The following is a 14,474-nucleotide window of genomic DNA, read 5'->3' on the forward strand; positions in this document are numbered from 1 at the left end:
AAAAAAAGTGTACACACACACACACACACACACACACACACACACACACACACACTAGACAATTTTTTGAACGATTTGCCCGATTCTGACGCATCGGAACAACAGATTCTTCAAATAGTCAAGTTTGTACGCATTATGTCGTGTGGTGCACTCTCCCGTGAGGTAGTCAGCCACTTAATTCAGGTCGGCTCTACATGCAGGCCAATCTGATGATGCGGCTGACGACCCCATGCAGAAGGGGCCGATATATTGGGGGGTTGGGCACCAGATCATCTAGTGTGTACCGGCTGCCCGATATGTCAGTCTGTCGGCAGGGGGGGGGAGGGGGGAGAGGTTGCCAGTCGCTTCGCTGACTACGCCTGTCGTTTAGTGTGTAATCCCCTAAATTTGCATTAGTTGTAAAGAAAAAAAAAAAAAAACATCAGTTTTGAGAAACTGTACACGCTGTGCATACTGTTCCATCTGACAATACATAGCTTTGCAAATGTTACTGTGCCATAAGGGGACACCCTTGAAGGGCATCAAGGGTGTCAGCAAATGAGGTTTCCAGTGCCTCAAGCCAGTTTAGATATGTTGCTCTTAAGAGCAGCATTTCAACAAACCATTGTAAAAACTTTTTACCGCTTTATAAAGAGACAGCTTTAGGTAAGAGAGGGTCTTCCATGTAATTGTAAATATTAGAGATTGTTTAGAAGTGGACAACCCCTAGCAGAAATAATAGACCCAGTAATAGCTTTGAAGCATAAGGAAAACGGCACCCATGATGTGGGAGAGCGGTTGCACAGTTCACTAGTGTGAAATTTAAGTACACACCAATTTCCAGTGCATCGCAATATATGAAGGACACCCCATGGCATGCCAATCAGCCTGCAGCCTCCAGAGACCCAGAGATAAGGCCAATGCAGCATCGGAGGTGTTCCAGGTGGAAACATACACAAGTGGTATCTGTAATAGGTTCAGATTTGCTGGAACCAGCATAAAATGTCAACTTGTTTTAAAGGCACAATCAGGTTGGGTTTGTCTTTAAACAAATTGCGTATTCCTTTCCATGGACTACTACAAGTAGCATTGATCCTTATATATTCCTACTGATATCTATGACATACTAGTTAGATAAAACTACGCTGTGTGATAGTACAATTATAACCATTGATAGTCCACTCTATAGACTTTTGTATAGATAACTGGACATAACTGACCAACAGGGAATATGAAAATAAATTATATAATCACATTTATGAGAGACTATGCGGTTTGCATAGTACAGATCATAATTAGTAGCTACACATAGGTGCTTGTGCACTCACTGGATTTATTGTATTTATATAAACAAAATCATGCCAGTTCCAGCAAATAGTAACCTATAACTCATCCTAACCCACTACTCTATGCTCCTTCCTCACTATCTAAGCCCATCTGTGTCACCCTTGTTTGTCTGACCCTCCACTCAGAATGTAAGCTCTCGCGAGCAGGGCCCTCTTCCCTCACGTGCTTCTTCTTGCCTTACTTTTACTTATATTTACAATGGCACCTAAAACTTGGTTATTAACACCCTGCTGCTTATTTAGGTGTTATGCAGCATTGTTTATAAATCATGTACTTGTCCTGCATTGTCTGTACTGTTAATAACTGTTGTCTTGTGTGCTCATTTGCTTCTGTACTTTGTAAGGCGCTGCAGAAGCTTTGTGGCGCCATATAAATAAAGGATAATAATAATATAACTTATACCTGTAATAATATTATAGTTCTATATTATTCTTATTGTCACAGTGATAGTTACAAGTCACATATTTTGCATTCCTCAGAGACTGCATTGGTAAACACTCAGCAATTAAGTTATTTCCCTCTAACTTAAAAAGGATCGAAACCTCCAAAAATATGAGATATGGTAAGATCTTACCTTTGTTATCTCTATTTCTACGAAGTCCATAGGGTTCCACAGGATACCTTGGGTATAGGTGTGACGTCAGTCATCGGGCACCATAGAGTTAAGCTTTCAGCCTCCCAGGATGCACTAGGGTCCCCCTCCTATACCCCGCCCCCGAGCCAAGGCACCTCAGTTAGTTACCAAGCCATAGGCCCGGAGGAGGAGAAGGAAGAGAGAGAAAGAAGATCTGGATACACACAAGAATTACACTCTCACCAGAGGGAGACGGAAAAACCGGTGACCAGAACAAAGCCCATCTGCAGCACAGGTGCGACAGGACGGGAGTCCTGTGGAACACTATGGACTTCGTAGAAATAGAGATAACAAGGGTAAGTTCTTACCATATCTCATATTTTCTACTTCAGGGTCCATAGGGTATCCACAGGATACCTTGGGGATGTCCCAAAGCAGTATCCTTTAAGGGTGGGGACGCTCCTGTGCTGAAAGGAGAAACCGCCGCCCGAAGGAAGCATCCTGAGAGGCGAAGGTGTCAAACCTGTAATACTTCACGAAGGTATGGACAGAGGACCACGTAGCAGCCTTGCAGATCTGGACTGCAGAGGCACCACGTCGAGCTGCCCACGAAGGACCCACAGACCTAGTGGAATGAGCCTTCAGAGAAGAAGGAACTAGCAGACCTTCATGAGGATAAGCTTCAGAAATAGCCATACGGATCCAGGCTGCCAAAGTTTGCTTTGAAGCAGGCCAACCCTTTTTACGGAAGCCATAGAGGACAAACAAGGCGTCCGACTTCCTAAACGAAGAAGTGCGGTCAACATAAGTCCTTAAGGCCCGCACAACATCCAAAGTGGCCTCACCCACTGATAGACCAGGTGAGTTAAAGGCCGGAACAACTATTTCCTCGTTAACATGAAACTGGGAGCACTGCCCTGTTCCCATGAAAAATCAAGAAAGGGGGTCTACAAGAGAGAGCCCCTAAATCAGAAACACATCTGGCCGAAGCTATGGCCAGAAGGAAAACAGTCTTAGCTGTTAGCCATTTAAGATCCACTGAGCCCAGTGGTTCAAACGGCGGTCCCAGGAGAGCCCTCAGGACCACAGCCAAATCCCAAGGCGCCACAGGTGGAACAAAGGGCGGCTGAATGCGGAAAACACCTTGCATAAAGGTGCGCACATCCGGGATTGTAGCAATCCTACGGTGAAACCAGACAGACAGGGCCGAAACCTGTACCTTCAAAGAAGCAAGGCGAAGCCCATGATCTAGTCCCGCTTGTAGGAAGGCAAGTATCCTGGACAGACGAAACTCCCGCGGTGCATAACCTCTCGGTCGACACCATTGGAAGAACGTATGCCACACGCGATGGTATATCCTCGCGGACGACGGTTTCCGAGCTCGCAACATGGTACGCACCACAGAGCTGGAAAACCCCCTGGACCTCAACATGGCTGTCTCAACAGCCACGCCGTCAAGGACAGCCGAGCAAGGTCCGGGTGAAGGCAAGGACCCTGCGACAAAAGGTCAGGTCGTAGCGGCAACCGCAGAGGACTGTCCACGGACAGACCCTGAAGGTCTGAGAACCAGTGCCGTCTGGGCCACTCGGGAGCTATCAACAGGAGCGTCCCTCCTTCCTGTTTGAATTTCCGGATTACCCGTGGAAGAAGGGAAACCGGAGGAAACAGGTATGCAAACCGGAACGTCCACCGGACGGACAGAGCATCCACCAGAGACGCCTCTTCGTCTCTTGTGCGAGACCCGTACACCGGCAACTTGTTGTTGTGCCGTGACGCCATGAGGTCGATCTCTGGAAGACCCCACCTGTCCACCAGCAGTTGAAAAACGTCCGGGTGCAGAGACCATTCCCCCGGATGAACGTCCTGGTGACTTAGAAAGTCCGCCTCCCAATTTAGCACTCCCGGGATGAAGACCGCTGATATGGCCGGAAGATTGCGCTCCGCCCATACCAGGATCCGAGACACCTCTACGAGAGCCGCCCGACTTCGGGTTCCTCCTTGCCTGTTTATGTAGGCCACGGTGGTAGCGTTGTCCGACTGGACCTGCACCGGACGACCCTGGAGAACCCGATGTGCCTGCTGGAGAGCATTGAAGACCGCACGGAGCACCAAGATATTTATTGGAAGCTCCGCTTCTGTCGGCGTCCACCTGCCCTGGAACAAGTGTGGACCCAAAACTGCTCCCCAGCCCCGAAGACTGGCGTCCGTTGTCAACAGGACCCAATTTGGTACCTTGCCGAGATGGGTCGTCTGCAACCACCAGGCAAGGGACAGGCAAACCTCCGGGGTGAGCACTATCGTCTGGGACTTCAGAGACTGAGGCAGCCCGTTCCACTTGGACAGGATCAGGTGTTGCAGATGTCTGGAGTGAAACTGGGCATATTCCACCATGTCGAACACCGACACCATGGAGCCCAGTAACCTCATCGCCGAGTGGAGAGACACCCGGCGGCTGTGCAGACAACTGCGCACCCTCGACTGTAAAGCAGAGATCTTTTCCTCCGTCACAAAGATACTTTGCTGTCCCGAGTCCAATAAGGCTCCGAGGTGCAGAATCCGCCGAGACGGGATTAGAGTGGACTTCTGCCAGTTGATTAACCAGCCGTGCCGTTGCAGCAGCGCAATGGTCAGGTCCAAGTGGCGTAGAAGGAGCTCTGGAGATCCTGCCACTAATAACAGGTCGTCCAAGTACGGCAACATGCGGACTCCCTGCAGCCGCAGAGAAGCCGCCATGACCGCCATCACCTTGGTGAACACACGCGGTGCTGTCGCCAGGCCGAAAGGTAACGCCCGAAACTGAAAGTGGTCGCTGCGGATTGCAAACCTGAGGAACTGTTGATGGCGCAGAAGAATAGGGACGTGCAGGTAAGCGTCCTGTATGTCCAATGACACCATGTAGTCCCCAGGTTCCAGCGCCAGAATGATGGACCGCAGGGTCTCCATCCGAAACTTCGGCACCCACAAAGACTTGTTGAGAGCTTTGAGGTTGAGAATCGGACAATACGACCCATTGGGTTTCTGCACAAAAAAAAGATTTGAATAGAAACCCTGGCCCCTCTGGGAGAGTGGAAAAGGCACTATAACTCCAGCCTGGAGCATAGTGTGCAAAACCTTCCGCAGCTCCGTGGACTTGTTCCAGTCTGATGGTAGACCCGTGGTGCAGAATCGAGCCGGGGGTCTGTGCCGGAAAGATAAGGCGTACCCGTGGGAGACCACCTCGAGAACCCAAGTGTCTGTCGTGGTGACCGACCAACACCGGGCGAACTGCAGCAGGCGGCCTCCCACTTTGGGATCCCCCAACGGGAGGCCCGGACCGTCAGGCCGCAGGCTTGTCATCAGGCTTAGGGGCCGGACGTCTGGTACTCCATGCCTGCTTCCGGGGCTTGGCCAATTTTTTGGGACCAGCCTGTCGGGGAAAAGACTGTGGTTTGGGCCTGCCCTGGGCCCTATAAGACCGAAAGGACGATGGTCCTGAACCAGAAGGAGCCGCGGCCGACGGGAGACATGCTGATTTGGCTGCCGCCAGCGTGGCCACAATCTTGTCCAGATCCGGACCGAAGAGAACTTCTCCGTTAAAGGGCAACGCCTCCAAACCCTTTTTGGAGTCAGAGTCTGCCTTCCAGGATCGCAACCACAAGGTGCGACGAGCAGCCACCGCTGCTGAAGAAATTCGAGACACCAGTGTACTAATGTCTAAGCAAGCCTCGTTGATATATGTGGCCGAATCACGGAGATTACCAATCAACTCCGTTTGTTCGGCCGGACAGTCGGAATCAAAGGACGCCTCCAATGAATCCGCCCAGCGCTCCATCGCTCTGGCAACCCAGCAAATGGCCATAGCCGGCCGCGCTGCCCCCCCGCAAGGGAATAAGCGGACTTCAGGCAGATCTCCACCTTGCGGTCCGTAGCATCCTTAAGGGAGGACATGGATGGCATCGGCAATGTGGCACTACGGACAAGACGTGTCACATGAGAATCCACCTGTGGAGGGGATTCCCACTTAGTAAAATAATTATCCGCGAACGGATAAGCCACTGCCAGGCGCCTCTGCGGCTGGTATCGCTTGCCAGGCTGTTTCCACGCCTCCTCTAAATGGTCCATTAACTGACCCAAAAGAGGAAAGACTGTGGCGTCACCCTTCACATCCTTAAAAAAGGCATATTTGGATTTAGCAGCTGGGGGAACTTCGTCCTCAATCACCAAGGCTGTGCGGACTGCCCGAATAAGTCCAGGAATATATACCTTGGACCTAGCGTCAGCGTCCTTAGTATGGAGAGGTTCCTGATCGTAAGGATCCAGAATCTCCCCATCATCAGACGTCCCTTCGTCATCCTCATAAGGAGCCGACAGACGCCACCGGCCGTTTATGCGGCCGCATCACAGTCTCCCCCTGCAACACATCCGACAAGTGCTGTACAGAACTCGTCAGGGAGTTAACCCACGCCGGCTCCTGAGAGACCGGGAGAGGGGAAATAGGGAGACTGCGGGGTACCACCAATTGTCTTGGGAAACCCTGCATGGGTGACGACACCACTGACTGCTGGGACAAACCCATCTGTGTAAACGCGGGCTGCGGAGCTAACTGGCCCACTAAGGTTGTAAGCGCCTGAGCAAAACAAGCCCAGGGCGGCTCCTGTACCGGTGCTGTAACCGTAATAGGCCGCACCATCGACAAACACTGCCGGCAGAGGCCCTCCAGGCTACCCTCCCCCTCCGCTAAAGGTACTTTACATGTAGCACACTGTAGCCGGAGAGGAAAATCACTTTCAGACATGATGGTACTACATATGTGACCCCTCTCACCAATTGTATTTTAAAGAAGAGAGAGACCACCCTGCAGCACCGCACCGCAAGGGCTTAGCAGAAAGAACAGGGACAGTAATAAAGCTGACAGTCAGAATAGAAGATACAGGCAGCAGCGCTAGCACAGTCACATACAATGCAAAGAAAATCAATTCCTGCACTAACCAGCGCTGATCACTCAACTACGCAGACACAGGGTCTGGTAGGACACAGCGCTGCATACACAGACCTGACCACAAGCGGAGGAGAGGTATGCGGGGGGACCCAGACCAAGAGGCTTCCTTCCAGGCATCCAGCAGCGTTCACCATGCGTTCAGGAAGATGGCCGCCGAGGAGCAGAGAGGAGGCTGGCCTGGGGGAGGAGCGCTGCCACAGGGCCAGTAGGCAGTGTGCAGAGAGGGCTGTGTGCAGCGGGGGAGGCGCCGGCTGTGAGACAGGGAAGGCGCGCTCCCCTGGCATGCATTTAACCCCTGGGACGCCGCAGCGCTACCGCTCTGCTGCGGTCCGCTGTCCCAGGTGGGTAGTGGAAGCGCAGGTTCTTACCTGGCTCCACGCTGCAGCCAGTCCCCAGGGAGCCCCCTGCCTGGGGACTCTGGACCATGTAACAGCAGGGACCCACTGCGGGACCCCGCTGCTTACCTTGCTGTCCCCCTTGAATCCGGCCATGGTCCGGAACATCTGGGGTCACCGCTAGCTGTGACCCCAGATGCTCACCAGCATCCCCGGATCGGTACCGGCGTTCTGGTACCGGCGGGGGTGTAGGGAAGACAGCATGGACGTCAGGACTGACTGTCCATGCTGTACAACCAGATGTGCAGCCACAGCTGCATGCAGAAAAGCTTCAGGGGCTCTTCTTAGCCCCCACTCCAACAGGTGCACCCGACTCCGGCCGGGCACCAAACTAAACTGAGGTGCCTTGGCTCGGGGGCGGGGTATAGGAGGGGGACCCTAGTGTATCCTGGGAAGCTGAAAGCTTAACTCTATGGTGCCCGTTGACTGACGTCACACCTATATCCAAGGTATCCTGTGGATACCCTATGGACCCTGAAGTAGAAATGTTTTTTTCTATTCTTGCAGGAAGTTAAAAGGAAAACACAAAAAGGTACATAAAGAAAAAGAAAAGTGTTTTGATGTGATGGGAAAAATAAAGAATTACGTGAGGTGTGGGCACAAGACAATTGCATCCCCTCATTGAGACGTAAGCGCCATCTCACTGGACGGCAATTACCAGCAGGGACTTGACCAACTGCTTTTACGGCATGGAACGTCAGCTGCGTGCAGATGATCACTCTTTTTCTGTCTTCAGGACGCAGCATTTTTGCACGCGGGTGTGAATGTGCACCTAGGACACTGACATTTTAACACCAGTTGCACAAGGCAGATAATAAAATTGTGGAGGTGATTGCTAGATAAAAGTACTTTACCAGTTTGACCTACAGTTATAAATGAGTGGAGTGGCCTGTGGCAGCAGGACAGGATTTAAACAAATACAAATAAGAGGAAGAAAGGCAATAAAGCAAACCATCGAAGCTTCAAACTGATTACCCGCTATAAGCAGCCGGCACCAAAGCAGTATGTTTTGTGATGTAAAAATATGAAATGAGCTTGAACTAGATTTAAATGTACATACAGATGTATATAAGAGTGTATACGGATAAAAGATAGACAGTGCCTAGATAGACAGGCACAATAGTTCGAATGTCAAGGGGGGGGTTGACACCTACTTTTTTCAACATTTTTAAGGTTAGGCACTTGTCAGAGGATTTTGCTGCTGAAGATTATGCTTAAATTACTTAAAAAAAAAAAAAAACCCACCACAACAACATAAATCAGTGGTTCCCAAACTGTGTGCTAAGGCACCCTGGGGTGCCTTAGGAGACTTCCAGGGGTGCCTCAGTTTGGTGGTCCAGAACCAAATAAAATTATTTATGGTCATTGTAATATAAATATGTGAACAAACAGAAGCGCAAACCTGTCGCCATTACATAACTGAACCTAAGGATGACAGGTCAGCACAATTTACTTCCCTTTACTACCTTACTAGATTTTTTTCTGAATTTCTCAATAACAAATGTTTGGCTTAGGGGTGCCGTGAAAACACTGCCGATACTCTAGGGCGTCATGATTCAAAAAAAAAGTTTGTGAACCGCTGACAGACCATTTTTGTATGAAACATTTGTCTGTGTCGACCTTTGGCACTGTCATCCATATGTGTGTCGACCATTTGTCCCTGTCTAACTATTGTCTGTCTACCATCTGTTGTGGATATATTGAGTGCCTATCTAGACAGCAGATCTTCTGCACCACACCCATATAAGAGTAAAGGGGGTTTGCATGAGGTTACGCATGTCGTTAATGTAACAGCATACTGTATTCCCTTTGTGGTGTGGTCACAGAAGGCTCCTGAACAGAACTGGCACGAACATGGGTACAGCAGTCTATTTTGCACAAACAAATAAGAAAACAGCGCCTGGTAAGAGATTAGAGGATTGTGCATATTCAGAGTTATACTGCACCAGCATATATATGTCCCCAACCTGGTCCAAAGCTAAAAAAAATACACAAAATACTTCTCACTCATTAAAGTGCTGAGCTGCCCTCAGTGCAGGGAACCCTCCATGGTGGTGTATATATAGACTGAGACAACCAGAACTATTCCGCTTAGAGATACAAGAGAACAAGCACAGAGCCTCCATAGGGGCAACAGGCTGGATCTGATGTCAGCTCCCCCCGATCCGCAGCTGTCATGCTGGGGTCATGCAGTCATTAGGACACACCCAAGTTACAAATGACACATTCATGTGCAGACACAGAGCCTCACCATGGGAAATGTTACCAGCCTCGTTCTTACAGTACCCGCACCGGTTCCCCTCCTCCCCGCCGAGGTACTCCAGGATGCTCATGGACACCCCGCCGGCAGCCGCCATCTTCCCAACTAGTACTGCACCTCTCCGGTAACCCGGGAGCGCGCAGGCGCAGTAACGTGCAGTCTGTAACCATAGCGGCCATATTTCACTCTGGCAAAGGAACGCTCCTCCATGCCCTTGCTCCAACATGAGCAACTCTCAGCGCCATATTGAACCAGGGCATCGACACGGGAAGTGCATTTAGCTAGAAACGACATGTTGGACGTGGGCAAAAAAATTATATATATTATATGCATATATATACACGCACACATTAAAAGGGTTGCATTCATACGTATATGAAGCAATTCTATAAAGCCAGCACTACATGAGAAGCTGTACAGTGCTTGCACTCTGGCAGCCTTCTCCATATGTTACTAGTGACGGACACTTACCGTGAGAAACTTTGCTTCTGACTCCCCGACAGTATCCACATGCCGCCTCATCCCGCAACCCTCGGTACTCCAATACGGAGTACATACCTACAGTGTACAGTCTGCACTCTGCAGCTACACAGCACACATCAGGCACAGCAACACTTCTCTCTGCTGCCCCCTATCCGGCGCATCGCAGTACTGCATGTGTCCTATAGCAAGTAACCTGTTGCCACCAGTGTTTCAAGAGAGGGTTTGCACTAAGAACACTTCAACAATGACCATGTAGAAACCCAAACTCAACTATTACAGTCCAGGTTTTAAGGATATCTATGCTGGAGTCCAAATGGTAAGAATCAAATTGACTAATTAAGTCACCTGCTCAAGCATGGATATCCTTAAAATGTGTACTGTAATGGCGGAGTTAGAGAACCTCTGGTTTACAGAGATACCGTGTGTGCTTTACCTGCTGGCTAGACACATAGTAAGGCCTGGAAAAGATGGGGAACTTTTCAGTTTTAATTTGGCAATTATTCCATAGCTGATGTTATCATGGGTATACAATGCGGCACTCCAAATATAGTCCTTGATAACTAGCACCTAATATAGACTTAAGATAACACATACAAACTAACTAATATTGAATCAGCTAATACCCTAACTTGCCAATTTGTTTTTGCTTACACCTAGAAGACGAGACATTTTACAATCCAACTAATACCCCTTTTACACCGGAGCTAAAACCCGGGTTATTGCAGGGTTAACCCGTGCAGCTCCTTGGTGTAAAGGGGTGAGGGTTGCATCGCCAGGTCGTGTGACCCGGCAATCCAACCCATGTAAATAGAAGGGTTTAACACGGGCGTAGCCCATGAAACCCTGTTGTGTGTACGGCGCACTCCGGGTCTTGATGACCTGGAGTGCGCCGCATGCCAGCCGATTGCTCTGGCTTCAGTGGCGCTTGGAGATTATGTCATCTCCAAGCGTCCACTTTCATGCCGGAAAAGCCGGGTCTATGCAGACCCGACTGCAGTGTGAGCGGCGCTGACTCAGGAATATCCCAAGTCGGCGCCGGCTGAATTCCGGGTCTGATCCAGATAGGAACCCTGTTCCAACTCCGGGTCAGAACCGGAATTTTGGTGGAAAAGGGGTATTACCCAGTAATTCTCAAACTCGGTCCTCAGGACCCCACACTGGTCACATTTTCCAGATCGCCCAGCAGGTGCACAGGTTTTTTTCATTACTCACTGACCTAATTTAAAAGAGCCATAGGTGGCGCTAATTATTTAACTTGTGATGCTGTGAGGAGACCTAGAAAACATGCACTGTTTGAGGTCTTGAGGGCTGAGTTTGAGAACCTGTGAACTAACCTACTCATATCCAAGTATACCATATTTCCCTGCTTTATGGAGATCTCAGAGGGGAGGCCCAAGTGACAAGAGTGGGTGCATTTTAATGTAATTTGCATCATCATAAACCCAAATGAGATCACACTGGAGCGGGCACAGGGCTCAGAATGGATCCCTCTTCGCAAACCAGACTTACTTCCCATAAGTAAGTCTGGTTTGCAAAAAGGGATCTGTTCTGAGCCCTGTGCCCACTCCAGCAGTGCGCAGGGACTAATGCCATCTGATGAAGACGTAGGATCTCTCATACCACTTTCAGACTAGCATAAAAATTCTGGATTATTGCACTTTAACCCGGGATTTTGCTTAGTATGAAAGGGTCCTTTAAAAAAAGCAGCATTTCAAGCCAGGTGGTTAGAGTGGTTGAGCCAGGTTCTACCGAGGTCGCGGTGCAGTGTTAACAGGTAGCCCAGATCATCCGACGCGGGACCCATTTACAGCATGCGGAGATCGCCGACACTGCACCGAACTATGGAGTTATTGTATTTGCATAATCCCTGAATAATAAACATGCAATAAATAACAGACCACACCCATTCACAAGTTAATCATTTGTTACCACATTTTCTTTACATTATTCTTCATTATTTTACTGGCTTTCTAATAAAGAACAGTAATAGATTTTATGTAGATATGAATAAAGGTTATAAGTGTGAATATTTCTATATCTGTATGTGCATTACATTAGGACACAGGTTCTCAAACTCAGTCCTCAGGACCCCAAACAGTGCATGTTTTCCAGGTCTCCTCACAGAATCACAAGTGAAATAATTAGCTGCACCTGTGGATCTTTTAAAATGTGCCAGTGAGTAATGACTACACCTGTGCACCTGCTGGGTGACCTGGAAAATGTGATCTGTGTGGGGTCCTGAGGACCGAGTTTGAGAAGCACTGCATTAGGATAACCACTTATATTTCTTCTTTGTATGTTAGTACTATGGGAAGGATTACTATGGATGACTTGCAAAGAAAAGGGTTTATTACAGGAGATGATCCTGCTAAATTGATATGGGAAATTGCAGTGATGTACTTGTATAAATACTGAGAAGGGAAATTGGAATGGAACCTGTGATACACATGCACTACATAGGTACGCAGTCAGGAAGCCGTTGGTCGAAATGCCGACCACCGACTTCCCGACTGTGCAATCCCGACAGGGGACTAATGATAGGCTTCGAAATCCCGACGCCTATCATTATCCCTACGCCGGTAGCCAGACGAAGGTAAGCCAGGCGGCAGCCGCAGGGGGTGAGGGTTAGGGGCTCCCGGTGGGGACTTAGGGTTAGAGTTAGGCACCCCTAAGGGAGGGTTGGGGGTGGGGGAGAGGGTTAAGTATAGTTAGTTTAGTTACCTATCGGGATCTTCACTGCTGCCGGTATTCCGGTGTCAGAATTTGAACCGCCAGACACAGGTCCGGCGGTTATTCATACCGATCACACTATATACATACATAAAATTTGTTGGCACCCCTCCATGAAAAAACAACAACCCATATTTTTTCTGCAATAACTTGAAACTGACCAAAGTAATTGGTATCTATCATTGTTTATTCCGTGTTTAACAGAAATCAGATTTTGCATTTGATTTTTTTATTCAACAGAATATTTTAAATAATAAAACTGAAAATGACATGGACTAAAAGGATGGGACCCGTAACCTAATATATTGCTGCACAACTTTTAAAGGCAATAAATGCAATGAAGAGAGCTCTGTAGCTCCCAATGAGACTTCTGCATCTGTAAACAGGTAATTTGGCTCACTGGTCCTGAGCAAACTGCTCCAGCTGTCTCAGGTTTCATAGGCGACTTCTCCAGACTGTTTCAATAGATGTTCAATAGGACTCAGATCAGGGCTCATAGAAGGCCACATCAGGGTAGTCCAATGTTTTCTTATTCATTCGTGGGTGTTTTTAGCTGTGTGTTTTGGGTCATTATCCTTTTGGAGGACCCCATGACCTGTGACTGAGACTTCTGACACTTGGGAATATGTTTCACTGCAGAATGCCTTGATAGTCTTTAGATGTCATTGTGTCCTGCAGAGATTCATGGCACTGTGTGCCAGACTAAGCAAGGCAGCTATATAATACCGCTTTATACCTAAATTCCAGGTCTGACTGGAGGTTGGAACAGGGTTCCAAACTGGATCAGACCCGGAATTTAGTCGGCGCCGACCCAGGATATTCCCGAGTCGGTGTCATCCACACCAGAGCTGGGTCTGCGGTGACCCGGTTCTTCCGGCGTGGAAGTGGACGCTTGGAGATGACGTCATCTCCAAGCGCCACTGAAGTCGGCCAATCATCCGGCATGCTCCAGGTCATCGTGACCTGGTTTGCGCAGTTTACACTGCAGGGTTTCACGGGTCATTCCAGTGTTAAACCCTGCAAGTTACCTGGGTTGGATTGCCGGGTGCTTTTACACCAAGGAGCTACCAGAGTTAACCCTGCAATAACCCGGGTTTTAGCTCTGGTGTAAAAGGGGTATCACAAAGCCTCCATGTTTCAGAGTAGGTATGGTGTTTTCTTTGAAAGCTGCCATTTTTTTTTTTAATCTGCCCAAAAAGCTTGTTTTGACTCATCTGTCCAGAGAACATTCTCCCAGAAGCATTGTGGCTTGTCCATATGCAGTTTAGCAAATTCCAGTTTGGATTTTTTCATGTTGCTTTATCAAAAGTGGAGTCCTCCAGTGTCTTCCATGCAGCCCACTATCGCTCAATGTGTTGGATGGTGCGATCAGACACTGACGTACCTTGATCTTGGCGTTCAGCTTGTACATTTTTAGAAGCTTTCCTAGGTTGTTTTCTGTACCATTCTCACTATCCTTCTGTTTAATCTGGGGTAGATTTTCCTTTGCGGCCTCATCCAGGGAGGTTGGCTACAGTCCCACGGAGTTTAAACTTTTTGATAATATTTGCAACTGGAACATCAAGCTGCTGGGAGCCGGTCTTATAGCCTCAATCTTTACTATGCTTGTATATAATTGTCTTTCTGATCTCCTCAGACAACGCTCTCCTTTGCTTTCTCTGGTCCATGTTCAGTGCGGTGCACACAATGATACCAAACAGCAGAGTGGCTTCTCTCCATTTAAATAGG

The 14,474-nt window shown here is 48.8% G+C and overlaps 1 protein-coding gene across 8 annotated transcripts in view; it reads right to left on the bottom strand.

The window, feature by feature from the left end:
* ATE1 (arginyltransferase 1) overlaps positions 1 to 10,271 on the bottom strand; it is a 91,725-nt gene extending 81,454 nt beyond the window's left edge. For 4 of the 8 annotated variants that reach the window (XM_088450509.1, XM_088450513.1, XM_088450506.1 and 1 more), the window contains exon 1: positions 9,525 to 9,737. In XM_088450509.1, the coding sequence (XP_088306635.1) occupies positions 9,525 to 9,630 (106 nt within the window). In that variant the 5' untranslated portion in view covers positions 9,631 to 9,737. Of the gene's footprint in view, positions 1 to 9,524; positions 9,739 to 10,004 lie in introns of those variants that run through there. The other 4 variants (XM_088450510.1, XM_088450508.1, XM_088450512.1 and 1 more) reach the window with 3 other exon arrangements.
* Between the last annotated feature and the right edge of the window lie 4,203 nt (positions 10,272 to 14,474).

The sequence above is a fragment of the Taudactylus pleione genome, unplaced genomic scaffold, assembly GCF_031769625.1.
Source record: "Taudactylus pleione unplaced genomic scaffold, aTauple2 ptg000518l, whole genome shotgun sequence".
Taxonomy (NCBI): Eukaryota; Metazoa; Chordata; class Amphibia; order Anura; family Myobatrachidae; genus Taudactylus; species Taudactylus pleione.